At 42.0% G+C, this 15922-nt stretch overlaps 1 protein-coding gene across 2 annotated transcripts in view; it reads left to right on the top strand.

Annotated features, from left to right (window-relative positions):
- Positions 1-11592, top strand: part of nkd2b (NKD inhibitor of WNT signaling pathway 2b) — a 43059-nt gene extending 31467 nt beyond the window's left edge. The window contains exons 4-10 of one of the 2 annotated variants that reach the window (XM_084053035.1): positions 2237-2297; positions 3489-3613; positions 7810-7905; positions 8397-8535; positions 8835-8904; positions 9432-9553; positions 9934-11592. In XM_084053035.1, coding sequence (XP_083909161.1) covers positions 2237-2297; positions 3489-3613; positions 7810-7905; positions 8397-8535; positions 8835-8904; positions 9432-9553; positions 9934-10613 — 1293 coding nt within the window. In that variant the 3' untranslated portion in view covers positions 10614-11592. The remainder of the gene's footprint in view (positions 1-2236; positions 2298-3488; positions 3614-7809; positions 7906-8396; positions 8536-8834; positions 8905-9431; positions 9554-9933) is intronic. The other variant, XM_084053036.1, reaches the window with a different exon arrangement.
- The last annotated feature ends 4330 nt before the right edge of the window (positions 11593-15922 follow it).

The following is a 15922-nucleotide window of genomic DNA, read 5'->3' as shown; positions in this document are numbered from 1 at the left end:
TAAAGAACTGAACAGTGTGTGTGCGTGTGTGTGTGTGTGTGTGTGTGTGTGTGTGTGTGTGTGTGTGTGTGTGTGTGTGTGTGTGTACGTGCGCGCGTGCGTGTGTTAGTCTATAAGTGTGCACACTCATGTATGTGCACGCATATATGAGCCATAGGCTGTGTGTACATCTGTGGAACGGCTGTGAATTCATTGCGGTTGTGTTTTATGTAGGGGTATATAGATTATTCACATCTGACAGAAGAACTTCCATTGCCCCACCCCTCCACCCTCTTTTGTTTTACAGTTTAGGAGTCGGGGGGGCTTAATCAGTCCCATCCTATTCCCATCTGGAATTTTCCAACAGGAAATTTGAGTCGATGCAAAAAAGAAATAATAGTGCATGTTACTAAGAGAGCACGAGACACAGTTTACTTTGCATACTTTAAACGTAAAGGAAAAACATGATATACAAAAATCCACAATAAAACAGAGTAACAGCTATTCAAACACAATGGAAACCACATGCCTCCATCATCACATTGTTTATGATTCCCTTCAATTCATCAATGGCTATATAAATGTGTCTAATTTTAGATCTTTTTTGTGTAGATTATTCCGTGCCCAAGGTGCATAGTAGGAAAATGCTGTTTTCCATAGATTTGTCAAAACCCCAGCATGCCTATTCTGGTTGGGAGGGAACATTCGGCGAAAGTAGCAGCTTGTAGATCGGCTATTTTTGGCAAAGAGATGGTGTAGAGTAGACAGGGGAAAAAAAGTGGTCCAAGTGCAGTTGTAACTCAGGTCCATTCAGTGGTGGAAGAAGTACTCACTTTTTGTACTCATAGCCGATCTACAAGCTCATAACGTGTTGCTTTGCGATGGCGTTGTGAGCTTGTAAATATATACAGGTCTGAAGTTGGTTAATGTATTGTTTTACAAAGTAACCCGTAACTAAAGTTTTCAAATGATTGCAGTGGAGTGAAAAGTACAAATTTTACGTCCGAGATGTAGTGGAGTAGAAGTAAAAGTATTGAAAATGGGAAATACCTCAAAATTGTACTTACTTACTTACTTAGGTAAACTGGACGTTAACCCAGTATCTCTCTATAGATCAGAATAAGCCAATGCCGCTGTCTGTGAGCAGCAGATCGTAAAGAATGCAATGATAAGTCAGTCCAGTCCCCACTCCCTTCGGGCATTTTCGTTCACTGTACGAGTTGTGAAATGCTCTGGGACACTTCAACCAGTGGTGGAAAAAGTACTCAAGTGTTTTACTTAAGTAAAAGTATCAATACTGCAATGTAGAAGTACTCTGTTAAAGTCCGGAAACAGGACACTTTCTGATTCCCAGACGGCCTCTCTCTCTACCCGCTCACCTACTGTATGCCCGCCCCATACAATGGTGCATTTGTAGTGAAATGTAGAGATGCATGGTACACTGAATCAGGGCTTCGTAACATGGAGGAGGCTGCATTGCATATACAATATGACACTGCCATCAATCACAGAAAAGAAGCTTCCACGTTTTTTCGTGTCGTTGAAAGCAGTGTTTCTAAAATAAAAGCCAATCTTCACTTTGAGCTTCCTAACTTTGAGCCTTATGTAAGTCAAGTAAAAGTTTATCGTCTATCCATACACCTATATGTCGGAGGGCAGCCAATGGATTTACCATCGGAATGTTCAATGCTAAAATCATCAAGTAATCCGTCTCACACTCGCTCTCCTCCGGCCTCCGCTGTCCGACAAGGATGAGAAGGAACAGGTTTTGGAGAGTCTCCTGCAGAAAGCCAAGATGATGTCGAGCATTTATTTACTGTTCTGTACTTTTGATGGACAGTCAGTGAAGGATGAGTGTGCAGATGTTTCAAACAGTTTGGCTGTGAGGGGGAACCCTGCAGTCTCCTCTCCTCTCCTCTCCTCTCCTCTCCTCTCTTTCTTGTGCGTCTCTCATTTCATTTCATTTCAATTCAATTCAAAGGGGCTTTATTTGCATGGGAAACATATGTTTATATTGCCAATGCCAAAGCAAGTGTGAAAGAAAACCAATCAAAATGACGAAATGTGTGTGCAATTAAAATACTAGAATACAGAAACGTGAAACAGCTGTGTAACATTTCAACTTGGCAATCAAATTACTATACAAAAACTGAAATACAAAGAGAAAGGTGCGTTTGCTGTAAAAAATAAAGATACATGTAAGCAAAGAACTTAACTTAATCTCTCCCCCTCTCTCTCTCCCTCTCTCTCCTCCCAGGAGTTTCCAAATGGTGAGCTGAAGGAAAGACAATTGATAGCCCATCACTGCCCCCTAGAGGGTAAGCTGAAAAACACATTACATCTCTCACTGGTTTACAATAAGATAAGATAAGACCTTTATTGATCCCGCTGGGGGAATTCAGACGCCAAAGACAGTACAGCAGTTAAAAATAGATTACAGGGAAAGGAAAAAAGTACTGTAGATATAGCATGATGGAGAGACATCACAGTCAAGGCAACACCATCAGTACGGTGGCAAAAAGAAAATATATATATATATATACACATACAATATACAACACTATACACCCTCAGCAGTGCTACACACAGAAGCATTCCATACTGCTTGTTTCTGAGCAATTCTGAGCGAGTTCAGATGAGCGACCAACATGTGCCTCGTTACACATCTTCATAGCAACGACTGTCTTAAGTCTATTGGTTGTCCTCGGGGGGGAAATTAATCTGTCACTCATTCCCCTGCTGCCTAGATATACTGTATAGTAGGCAAGACAAACGATCCTGTGTTGATGGAAAGTTGTCACTTCATGTGTACCTAAATAAGCTTGATATGTGCAGTCATGCAGATGTGAACTGATTTTGTGCTTAACTTCTAATAAGAATATTAAGGAAAAAAAGAGATAAAAAGCAACCCGACCAAAACAAACCCCAGCTTCTTGATTATTCGATTAACCTACATGAGCAAGATTAAATCCCAATACATGCTCCTACCGACGTCCGAACATTTGTTTTTCAGAAAGGGTGGCGATATAACTACAAATCGACCTCATTCAGAACTTCTAATGGGCGGTATTCTCAGAACTCGTAGACCCCCCCCCCCCCCCCCCCCCCCCCCTCAGATGTCCCGACTGTCCGTACTAGTCTGGGAAGCCCGTCCGCACTGGATTTTTCTCCCGACGTCAGAAAGAGCATATCGTTGCTGTCGGGCAGAAACCTCTTATCTCCGTATTTTACTTTATGTGTTTTTTTCGTTAATGAATGCCAGTTTCGCTCAAAAGTAGCAGATCCACAAGCTCGAAACATTGGAGCTTGTCGAGCTGCTACTTTTGCCGTTTTTGAATTTGAATCCTGAAAAGGTACAGTTTTGGACATAATGAGGTTTGCACCCGACAGAGATGATATATTGGCCTTTAGTTGGTTACGGGTTCTAAATATCGGATTGGATACGTATGTTTTCTGTGAATTGCCCAGCCCTGCATTTGTAACCCAGTTTCATGTGTGTGTGTTGCCAGTGGTTCTTCCACCAGAGAAGGCGGAGGGCTGTGAGAGCTACCTGCGCTACGTCAACTCTGAGGAGGCGGAGCACCTTAGAAACTCCACCTCCAAGCCGTCTGGGAAGAAACGCATCAGCCTGGATGTAAGTAGTAGCAGGGCTGTCACTGGTCGTGACATTTTTGACGTACAAATTGTGGTTAACGATCTTAATTGTGTTTTTTTGGCATTGAACATTGGCACATACCAATGCACCAATGAACCAATGGAAAGTATTAAAAAGTGCTTCTGACAAAACCAGCTAACTCCATTGGATCCTCAAACTTTCTGCTAAACCAGCTAACTCCAGCAAAGGGGGGTGGAGTTAGCTGGTTTTGCTGACTCCAGGCTCCACCCCCTTTTGACCTCCAACCTCATTGTGAGCTTGGAGGTCCTTTCAGCTGTTCTTATCAATGATGACCAAAACCTCCTAACTCCACTTTTTGTTTTGTTTTTGTCATTTCCTGAAAAATGAACATTTTGGAGATAGCTGGTTTCTGCCGGACAGCAGAGATATAAAGAAATGACTGACATATTTAATATTTTTTATAATGGTGGAAATAGCCGATCTACAAGCTCGCAACGCGAGAATGTATGAAACTTTTTCAACATGGAAACGATTATGATAATTACACAAAAGAATTGCGATTTATCTCAATTAATTGCAATTAGGCAATTATGTAATAAATGTGACAGGGCAAGATGTAAACAAGCAAAACCTCCGCCATTCATTCCAGTCCGCCCCACAGCAGAATCCTATTCCTTACGGGTCCATTTTTACACTTTCAAAGTTAAATTAACTATTTTTTTTACACTGTGCTCCACAGTTTCATCTTTATGTATAGCCATAAAGCATTACTGTTACTGGTACTGCATTGCACCCCTGAGAGATATGCTTTCAGTAGTATATTTGCCGTCAGAAGTACTGCAAGAGCTTTAGTTTTCCTCCTGTTCTAGCCATCAGAAGGCTTGAGGAAATACAGTTTGTGTTATCAAAACTTAACCATCACAACAATAATCGATGCTAAGCCTAGTTAACGCCAATGTCGCATGAAAAAATTGCAGATCTCCTCTCCTCTCAGAGTAATGACAGTGTGTGGACTTGTGATTCATTTAACAGCAAATAGAACCAAATGGAATCTTACGGGTCCATTTGGTTCCAATTGTACTCTCTCAGAGTTATATAAACACTTGAGATTTGAGGTGAGTGTAGATTGAGGGTCCCAGAGGGTCCGTGGCGTAATGCATGTCACGCTGGGCGGTCCTAGAAATGAATAAGAGTCACTGTTTTAACGTAGTGACCACCTGTAATAAATAGAGCAAAAGGTTCCTGTATTCATGTAATGTGTTGGTAGTCCTGTGTGTTAGCGGTGTAATGTTGGCTTCGTTGTCACTGTGCCCTCTCTCTGTGCCAAGGACGCTTTCCTCACGCAAACCTCGTTCTTGGCAGCGATGTGGGTCTGATTCCGTTCTTCTTGAATCTGGTGCGTGGTCGTGTCCTCGTTTCACAGAACAGAACCACTCGGATCGGCTCTTTGATAATCATTCCCCCGGTTATGCAAGCTGAGACGTTATAGATCCATAAAGAGCTGTTACATTCTCAATCTCTCTCTCTCTCTCTCTCTCTCTCTCTCTCTCTCTCTCTCCCCAGGGTCTCCTCTATTGTAAGCGTTCTGCCTTTCTCAAGGGTGTCAGTCCTCCATGTCTTACATGCCTGCGAGCAGGGCCCGTGCTCCAAACGTTTATTTTTCCAATTACAGTCATGTTACAAGATACCTCTGAATCAAAGTTGCTGCCAAAATAGCTGTAACTGAGAATTGCGTTTAAGTCCCCCCCCCTTCTCTCTCTCTGAAAGAAGAAAGACATACATTGGTTGGAAATCTTAACCCCCCCCCCCCTCTCTTTTCTCTCTCTGTCACTTGTTTCATCCCATTTTAGACGAGGGGAGTGCATACTGTATATGTGCGTGTGGGTGGAGGACAGTGGTGGAAGAAGTACTAACATTTGTTTAACTTAAGTAAATATAGCAATTCCACGATGTAGAAATATGTAAAAGATTTGCAAAATCTTTAGAAAATAGCTGAACTACAAGCTCAGAACGCGTCGCATATAAAATAGTGCTTAATTGGTTAATGTATGTTTCGTAATAATCATCTAAATCTGCAAAGTAACTAATAACTAAATCTGTGAAATAACTGTAGTGGAGTAGAAGTATAAAAAAAGGAATAATTTGATGACCGGTGGAGACTCAATGGAGACTCTTTGAATCTCCTACCGGTGACTCCGCCGGTCATCAAATTATTGGCTTAGGCTTGAAAAATCTCGTCATGGGGTGTGTAATTGATAGAAAATAAGTAATTTTTGGGTGAACTACTCCTTTTTCGCACAGTACATGGAGTGGGGATGGGAATTTGAGGAGGTCCTAATTGACTTATGCTGAAATGTGATTTATCTACTGGGTGATGCTTTTCCTCTGAGGCAAGGCAAGGCAATTTTATTTGTATAGCAAAACAAGGCAATTCAATGTGCTTTACACAGAACATCAAGTAAAGGAAACACAATAATATAATGACATTAGGATGCATAAAATTAAATAAGTTATAACTCAATCAAAGGTAGCGGCAAACAGTTGTGTTTTAAAAGAAATAAGAGTGCCAGCAGACCTGCAGTTTTCTGGGAGTTTGTTCCAGATATGTGGTGCATAGAAACTAAATGCCTGCTTCCCCACGTTTATTTTTGGTTGGTTTTAGGGACAGAAACAGACCTTTTCAAAGATGACCTGAGAGATCTGGATGGTTCATGATATCGCACAAATATCAGAAATTTATTTTGGCCCTAAACCATCAAAACCACCAAAGCTTTATAGACAGGGAGCCGGTGTAAGGATTTAAGAACTGGAGTGATATGCTCCACTCTCTTGGTGTTAGTAAGGACTCGAGCAGCAGCGTTCTGAATCAACTGAAGTCATCTGAAAAGGAATGGAAAGTACTTGTAGATAATGAGTACCTGAGGGAAGTTTGTGGTGGGTGTGACAGCCCACCCACCCACTCACCCTGTTACAATGGATGTTAGTGGTGAGACAGAAGAGGTCCAGCCTCTCTACCATGTCAGTCATTTGTCAAATGTGAACAAATTATTATTGTATCACGTTGCTGTCGCACAGAAAAAAACTTGTATCTCCATATTTCAACTTTATATGTTTCCCCCACCCTCCCGTAAATTAATGCCCTACTTCTTCGTACAACAGCGTCTCACAAAAGTGGCCAAAATAGCAGTTGTGAGCTTGTAGATCTGCTATGTTGGCTAATTTGAAATGTTTTGAAAGTAAAAGTGAAAGTGGGTTTTTATAAATGTTTTTATATTATATAGAAAATATTTCCTGAAAAGTTACTGTTTTGGACATACAAGGTTTCCACCTGACAGCTACTACAGTATTAACAGGTCATGTCGTGCAATGGAGTTTCGCAGTGCTTTGCTGCCCTCTGCTGTCTTAAGCCATTTAGACCGGGAAGTTCGGGATGCATCTGTGACATTTTAAGATTTCCTTGGCTATTCATAGCAGATCTACAAGCTGATAGCGTGGAAAAATTGTGCAAATCTTTTATATACATTTTTAACTCAAATCTTTGCTTCTGGGGGTCCCTGGAACAAAATATTTTTAGATGGGTGGGGGTCCGTGGACAAATACATATTATTTTGGGGGTCCTTGACATGAAAACAAATTGAAAACCATTGATAATATTGCAACAAAAGTAAAAAATCAAATAAATAAAAAAACTTGGGATTTAGAAGACTTTTGTAGAATCCCCAGAAGAAAAGATTTGAGTAAAAAAAATCTATATATTCAAACTGAAGATTTGCACACATTTTCACGACTTTTCAAAAAAAAATAGTGCCGCGCTACAAGCTTGTATATCTGCTATTTTTTTAATTGCCCAAATAAATCTTAAAATGACACAGATGCGTTCCCAGTCTTAAGGATTAAGCTTGGCCTTACAAGGCTTGTTCTCGGCAGCACCTAGTTTGGTTGTGCACATTGTATTTGTAACAGAGACATTCAGAAAAATATTATCAATAATAAATACATTCATACAATTTCCAAAGTACTATACAACTAATATAACAAAAAAACAACATGGGTGCTGTAAATGGATCCTACTACAACTCTACTAATTGACAGTCATAACTAGGTTCAGCTGCTTATTCAGCCAGCTGTTTATGGAGGACTTGAAGTTAACAATAGAGCTAGTAAAACCATGTGTTTTGTTAAACACATTAAATAATGTGACCGTGTCCACACAGGACTTGGAATGTGATGTCTCCGTAGAGGATGACAACAGACAGGAGTGGATCTTCACCCTCTATGACTTTGACAACAGTGGCAAAGTCACGAAAGAGGTAATCTCTCAAAACAGATTCACACACACACACAGAAATAATAAGAATATATATATACCGTCTCTGTCGGGTGGAAAACTCATATGTCCAAAACTGTTACTTTTCAAGAATCAAAATCCAAAAAACTCGTTGCTTCGCGCTGTGTTTGGAGCTTGTGGATCTGCTACTTTTGATGCTTTTGTGTGACGCGTGGTGTGATCAAGGAGGGCATTCATTTACAAAAAAACACAAAAGGTTAGAATATGGAGATAAGAGGTTTCTGCCCGTCAGCAACGATATATTTTTAACCGAATGGGTTCCCAGATTGCGAAAGAGGTCATCACTGTAATGTTCCTTCAGAATCAGACTCGGAATTACGGCCACGGGGGCCAAAAGTTTGAGAACCACTGATTAAGAAGGCATTTGTAGAATCGGCCTCAGCTCTTAATGGGTTAAAACATCTTTTCATTACAAAGTTTCAGTACAAAACACTGCTTTCCCTGCTTTTTCAGGACATGTCCAGTCTGATGCACACCATCTACGACGTCGTGGACGCCTCTGTCAATCACTCCTGTCACAAGAGTAAGACGCTCCGTGTCAAGCTGACCGTCACACCTGAGCCCAGGACCCGCAGGAGAGACACTGTTTCAGGTTAGAGACATTTCAAAGACTTCCTCCAGAGTTTTAATGTTTCTTAATGGTTTGATGTTTTCTACCGTGAGCCTGTATGCCGTGTTATATATTGATTCTAAGTACAAGTTCAAGGTGTGTTAAACTCCTCTTAAAACTAGTATTTGGTGGTGTTTGAGTGGTGCAGGTCTTCCCCGTCTTATTATGAATCCAGATACACTTTGTAGGCCTACAAATTGCAGGTTGTACAGTGGGGATATTTGTGTGTTTGTTATGTGGGTCTGTCTATTAAAAGGTATCTTTGCACATCTCTGTTTCAGAGCGTGAGTTGGGACGCTGTCACCAGGAGGAGGGTCGCTCAGCGGACAAACGTCTCTCGTCTCATGCCAGGTTAGCACACAAATAATACACTTCAAATAGGGGTGTAAATCTCTGATCTCACAACAATTTACGATTTAGGCATGTACCAGATGTTCATAGTGACTTACAAAGTGCGAGATCGTAGTATGTTGCATTAACCTCTACTCAACAAACAACAGGGTAAATAGTCAAGTAAACAACGTACTACAAAGTAACTAGGATACCAGGTAAACATCAAACCTAGCATCTGTCTAAATGACATGCTATCGAAATAATATACTTGGCCTTTGTGGACAAGAGGAATGATTTACTCAGTAAAGGTTTAGCAGAATATACCTTGTATAAAAGTGTCATGTTCTCACCGTGTTTATTTTAAATAAGTGACCTGTTTCAATACATTTTATTTTGGGACGAAAAATAATCGATCAACTGCATCCATTTGTTGAATCGCCACGTTGAGATCAATCTTCACACCCCTATCTTCAATTCAAGTTCCAGTTCAGTTGAAGCCAGTCCAGTCAGTAAAATAATGTTTGTGATTGTGATGGACTCATCAGGGGGCAGAGCAGTGAGACGCCTGCAGCTGACGGTCAACATTACTGCGTTGATGAGAACACTGAGAGGAGGAATCACTATCTGGACCTGGCTGGTATCGAGAACTACACCTCCAGGTTTGAAGGTGTGTACAGCTCCTTTCATCTTGTTTTACAGTCTTAACCACAAAATCGTTTTAAATTATTTCGAAAATAGCCAAACTACACGCTCACAATGTGTACACCTCTCAATATTTTATTACAATATGTTTGATATATAATTTGAAGAGTTGGTTTGTAAAAGCAGTGATCTGGTGTGCATCAAGCGCATCAGAATAATTTATACTTTGTCATATGACGGAGTCATGCGCCAAAAATAGCCGACCTAGAAGCTCATTGCATTGTTGTGAGCTTGTAGATCTCCTATTTTTGACAAATTACTCTGTCGTACAACAAAGTATAAATCGAAGTTCCTTCTTATCATTCATAGATAAATAACAGACCTGTGTTTTCACCTGTCTTCCAGGAACCACCTCTCCGCTCCCCACTCCCCAGGAGGCCCACGTTCGGACCTCGCAGTCCCAATCCCAATCCCAGGCTCAACCCCAGCCCCAAACCCATTCCCATTCCCAGAGCCGCTCGCGCTCCCATGAACCCGAGCCCCACGTGGGCCACCAGCGCCGCTCACAAGTCATTGCAGACAACTACAACCCCGCCGAGTCCCGCGGCAAGGGCATTCACTTCCTCAAGTCCCCCAAGGGAACGCACAAAGGAGGCGCGGGGAATGGAGGAGGCGGCAAATCGGGTAAATGTCACGGCTACTACCCGGCTCTGCAGTCGGCGGCGCTGCACGGGGCCAACTCCGGCGGCCACGGGGGCCAGGACGTGTACCACCTCCCCCACCAGGGCCAGGCCACCGGGCATCACCAACACCCGCTGCAGTACAGCCACAGCAAACGCCTGAGGGCCAAAGCCAGAGAGGCCATGTCCCCCTCCAAAGTCCCCCTGTCCTCTCCCTCCCACCCCCAGCAGCATCAGCAGGCCCCTCAGGGGGCCTCTGCCCTGTCGGGCATGGAGAGAGAGCAGGTCTCGGGTCCGCCCGGGGGTAGCCCTGGGTTTGTGGTCCCACTGGTCCAACGCCACGAGCATCATCACCACCACGAACACCACCACCACCACCATTACCACCACTACCACCAGACATGACCGGGGAAGCATACAGTACAGGACCAACCACCGCCGCAACACCAGTCTGAAGGACTTTACCTCAACACCCATGGGAATGTCTCCATGTCTGTCCAGGATCTTTCTTTTCCATTACACCCACTCCTCCAGTAGTTCTGTTCTGCCTAAGCTATCCTGATGTATACAGACATTAGACATGCTGGGGGGGAGGGGGGGTGGCACGCAGTATGGCTGCCACGGGTATACGATATGCCTTTAGACAGTTTCTCTGTAGCTATCGGTGTCTTTATGAAAAGCATAGCATTTGTTTGTTGATAAGACTTTTTCTGCCGGACTTGCTCGTTTCTCTGAAAGGGACATCGTTCGGGGACGATGAAGACCAGAGGACGTTTGATGTTTTCCAACTCCTCTGTGCTGTCGGTTTGACGTGTTTGTCCCTAGAAGCTATGTGATAAGAGTGGAGTGGGATTTGTCGTTCTGTGTGTGTGTGTGTGTGTGTGTGTGTGTGTGTGTGTGTGTGTGTGCGTGTGTGTGTGTGTGTGTGTGCGCGTGTGTGTGTGTGTGTGTGTGTGTGTGTGTGTGTGTGTGTGTGTGTGTGTGTGTGTGTGTGTGTGTGTGTGTGCGTGCGCGTGTGAGACTGCGTGTGTGCATGTGTGTGTGTGTGTGTGTGTGTGTGTGTGTGTGTGTGTGTGTGTGTGTGTGTGTGTTTGTGTGAGACCTTTCTAAGCCGTGGATCTCAGGTGTAACGGTGCTGCTGCTCTCGGGACGTTGTTCACAAGGAGCCCCCCGCTGTGTGGACTTGAGGGCGTCTGAGGAGAAACTACAAAATCACCACTGCCAGTTTTTAATGCAAAAATATCTCGCTATTATGTATAAAAATCTATATGTAAACACATTTTACTGTATAATTATACTGTATATGCATATTTTCATCATGGATTCTAATTATGCATATATGTATTTTGTCTTTTATATATTGTAATAAACCATATAGATCATATTTCTTGGTATTACTGGTAACATGTTGACTTGAAAACTTGAAATTTGAAAAAAAAAAAACTCAGAGAACAAGAGAGACAGAGAGCGTCTAATGTAGTACTACTGCCACCCTGTGGTCAGAAGTAGAATAGACCCACGTTGCAAGATGCTTTGGCAAATCATTTAGAACAGACTGAGGTTCTCTAACTTTTTCATGTGGAGGACCTCCAAATTTATATATATTTGGCCGCGGACCCCCATCTGAAAAGGTTTTGTGGTAGGGACGTCCAGAAGGGAAGATTTATGTTTTTAAAAAAATCAAAAATGTCCAAACATTTTCTTTAATAGCATCCTGGACCTGGTTCCTTGAGTAGGTGCTGAAGTACAGGGCACCAACCTTAGGGGGGGGGGGGAGTGAAAGAAGACATAACTATCGTCGAAAAGCGCCGAAATTTAGAAGCAGCGGCTGCTAAAGAAGCGCTACAGCCTACAACAACAACATTGAAACGCGCCGGTGAAGCGTCATTTGTTTTTCGCGCCGCTTGAAAGTTTGAGAACCATTGTGCTACACTAAATGGAACAGAGCTTTCATTAGCATCATTAGTAACACCTGTGAAGGAAGTAAGGAAGAGGCCCAATTTCTTTCCAATATGGCTGGTCCTGGGATTCATGAATTCAATTACAGAGGTGACAGGTGAGTAACTATGTACATGTACTCAAGTACTGTACTTAAGTACAATTTTAGGCATTTGTACTTTACTCGAGTATTTCCAATTTCCAATACTTTTACTTCTACTCCACTACATCTCAGAGGCCAATATTGTACTTTTACTCCACTACAATTATTTGAAAACTTTATTTACTAGTTTGATTGATTGAATACTTTATTTAGAAGGTTGCAGAGAAAAAGCACATGGAAGTACAGTTTACAATAAGACAACCAAGTTACTTTGTAGATTTTGATTATTATTATAAACACATTAGCCACTTCACCAATATATATATTTGGCCATTTGAAAATAGCAGATCTACAAGCTCACAATGCATGGCGATTCTGCACAATGAGTAATTTCTACTTTTGGTACTTTAAAGTAAATTTTGATGCCAATACTTTTGCAATTTTACTCATGTAAATTTTGAATTCCGGACTTTTACTTGTAACTAGTCTATGTTGCATAGACATTGATTGCAATTGATACTTTACTTAGGTAAAAAATGTTAGTACTTTTCCCAACACTGCGCAGAGAGCCAAATGAAGGCCTGGGTCCGGTTGCATGAGACGAACAATGAGCAGCTCTGAAAGGGGAGGGGAGGCGAAGGCCCCGCCCCCCGGCTTAATCCAAATACCCCCCCCCCCAGTCCCCTGCGTTGCCATGTCCGCTTATTATAAGCGACTTTGGGCTTGTTATTCTGTAAAGTTGCTTGTAAATATCTGTAGTTGCGGCTTGCGTTTTTTGGGGCTTGTTTCTAAAGTGTAGTTGCTTATATATTTGGGCTTGTTTCCTAATGTTGTTTAAACCAGTGGTTCTCAAACATTTTCATGTCAAGGACCCCCAAACTAACAGGCCTAGGCATTTGTCCACGCCCCCCCCCCATCTGAAAGTATTTTGTGCGTTGTGACTGAGCTTGTAGATCGGCTATTTTTTTAGCTTTTTTTTTTCATATACCTGGCTGCTTATTTCTCTCACACAATCTGGCAACACTGCCAGTCCCCCTGCACTGACAACTGCTGGCAATGTCCATCCAAAAGTAAAGCAAGTGCACTGGAAGTTAGTTGACCGTGTCTATAGGATGTTACTTCAACTCAACATAGCATCTCTATATGAACGAAGCCTAATATAAAACATAGCTTTTGTTGATCTGCCTGCAGCGACATAAAGTAACGGGAACTCAATCGACGGGACGGGACGTGGTGACATGACATGACAAGTGTCCCAGGACAGGAGGACGCATCAAGTGTCCCAGGACAGGAGGACGCATCGGAGTGTCACTGAAGGGCTGCAGGCAGCCTGGCTGCACCTGTCCTGCCGAAGATTGCAGCAGAAAGGTAGGCTTATGGAAAATAGCTACAATGTGTCTATGTTTCAGGGCTACAATGTGTCATCCATTTTCAGTGTGGAAGAAGTACTCAGATATTTTACTAAAGTAGCAATACCACAATACAAAAATACTCTGTTACATGTAAAAGGCCTGCATCATGTGTTCAAAATGTTACTTGAGTAAAAGTACAAAAGTATTGGCATCAAAATATACTTAATGTACCAAAAGTAAATGTACTAAAATGTTTGAAAATAGCAGATCTACAAGCTCACAACGTGTTGTGCAAGGCGTTGTGAGCTTGTAGATATACTAGCTTGGTATAAAATAGGGCTAAAGTGGTTAATGTATGTTTTATAGTATAATAATTTATATCTGCAAAGTAACTAGTAAGTTTTCAAATAATTGTAGTGGAGTAAAAGTGCAATATTTGCCTCTGAGATGTAGTGGAGTAGAAGTAAAAGTATTGAATATTGGAATTACTCCAGCAAAGTAAAAAAATACCTCAAAAGTGTACTTAGTACAATACTTGAGTAAATGTACCCAGCTACTTTCCACCACTGTTCATTTTACACCTAAGTAACAGGTTGACCAGTCAGTGCAGTGGATGTATTGCTTTTAAAACATGTAGACTAAGCCTAATCAGAATAACACTGCGGCACTCTGACTGTTTCTGAACTGTTTGCCCTGAAATAGCTTACAAGAAATACACATTTAAATGTAGTTAGATTATCCGTCTCCTGTTCCTACCACTAGCACAACGTTCTCCCACATATAACAAGATGCATTGATTTCTAGTCACCTCGTTCGTGCAGCTTTATTTAGTTGCAACTAATAAGCCTGTCTTTAGGAAAACGTGATTATCCTTAGCCCGTCGATACGCTGGCTTTCATTCAAGACATGCATGAGAAAGGCTTTGCAACACAATGGACCAGTGGGGACCCCCGCCTGCTTGTATAGGCATGGGCACAGCAGAGTGCTCACTTCAGTGTTGATATTCTTCTTTGAGACATAGAGCAAGTTCATAGCAGGGACAAAACACACAAACTACAACACACGACTAGAAATGTTGAACTTTTGTTGTTTTTACATGACAATACGTTGTGAAAGTTGCTAATTATGTGGGGGGATAGGATACTATTAGCCAATTCAATCCTGGAACGCATCTACAAATGTCTTCTAAATCCTAACAGTTTTCTGAAAACCGTATGATGCTATAATATCAGTGGTTCTCAGACTTCTTCATGTCAAGGACCCCCAAAATTATATGTATTTGGTCGCGGACCCCCATCTCAAAATATTTTGTTCCAGGGACCCCCAGAAGCAAAGATTTGAGTTACAAATGTTCGCTTTAAAAAAATACATATTCAAAGATTTGCACACATTTTTATGATTTTTCAAAATTAGCAGATCTACAAGCTCATAGTGCGGCACTCGGTGCCGCGCTATGAGCTTGTAGATCTGCTATTTTTGAATAGCCAAAGTATAAAATAATGGCTATAGCTAAAAATCGAATATGACACAGATGCCTTCCCGGACGGATTGAACATTACAGGTGAAATTCTTCCTTCAGGGACCTCCACCTTGCACCTTGTATGTTGTCTGCATCATGTTATATCACACAAACTCATTTGAGCAAACAAGCTACTGTAAAACTTCAGCAAGAATCTCCTCAGAGAAACATCAAAGAGGACTCAACATGAGGCCTTCCCGCGAACAATTGTGCCATTCTACCCCTGCACCCCGACCCACAGCCACCCCATCAACCCCCTTTTGCACAAATTTCCACTTGATTAAGCCCCAAGCTTTAGAGTCGAATGTGGAGGGAAAATGGTTCGCTAATTCCTCCCAAGGCTCAAGTCTGACAACAAAAGAGAAAGGCTGTCGTCTCCATTTTTTTCCCCCTAGTCAGACTCAACAAGGTGTCAAGAGCTTCCTTTAGCATCTTTTTTTTTATCAACTACTGTATTGTTGGGGAAATGTAGACCGGCGTGCAGATGGAGAAATACTGATTCAATTCAATCTTTTATTTATTTTTGTTCCTCGGGTTGCCCTGGCTCTGTTCGTTGCTCCAAGTAGAGATTAACCTTTAACCTAGGGGCATGTCATAGACCTTGGGGTGCACAGCGTGTTTGTCTTTGTAGAACCCATCCTAAACTTCATTAGATAAGCCTCTGGTTAGTTACAGCTTGATGACATAGCTATTATGGTCAATTAGTGAAATTGCTCAATACTTCATAGCTGAACTCCTAACTACTTAGCAACAGAAAAATGCAATGCTCTCGTTATCTCATATTTGCCATTTTCTTACTTGG

The sequence above is a fragment of the Gymnoscopelus microlampas genome, assembly GCF_963454915.1.
Source record: "Gymnoscopelus microlampas genome assembly, chromosome: 3".
NCBI lineage: Eukaryota > Metazoa > Chordata > Actinopteri > Myctophiformes > Myctophidae > Gymnoscopelus > Gymnoscopelus microlampas.
Note: the sequence above shows the minus strand (reverse complement) of the source record. Positions and strands in the feature narration are given on the sequence as shown.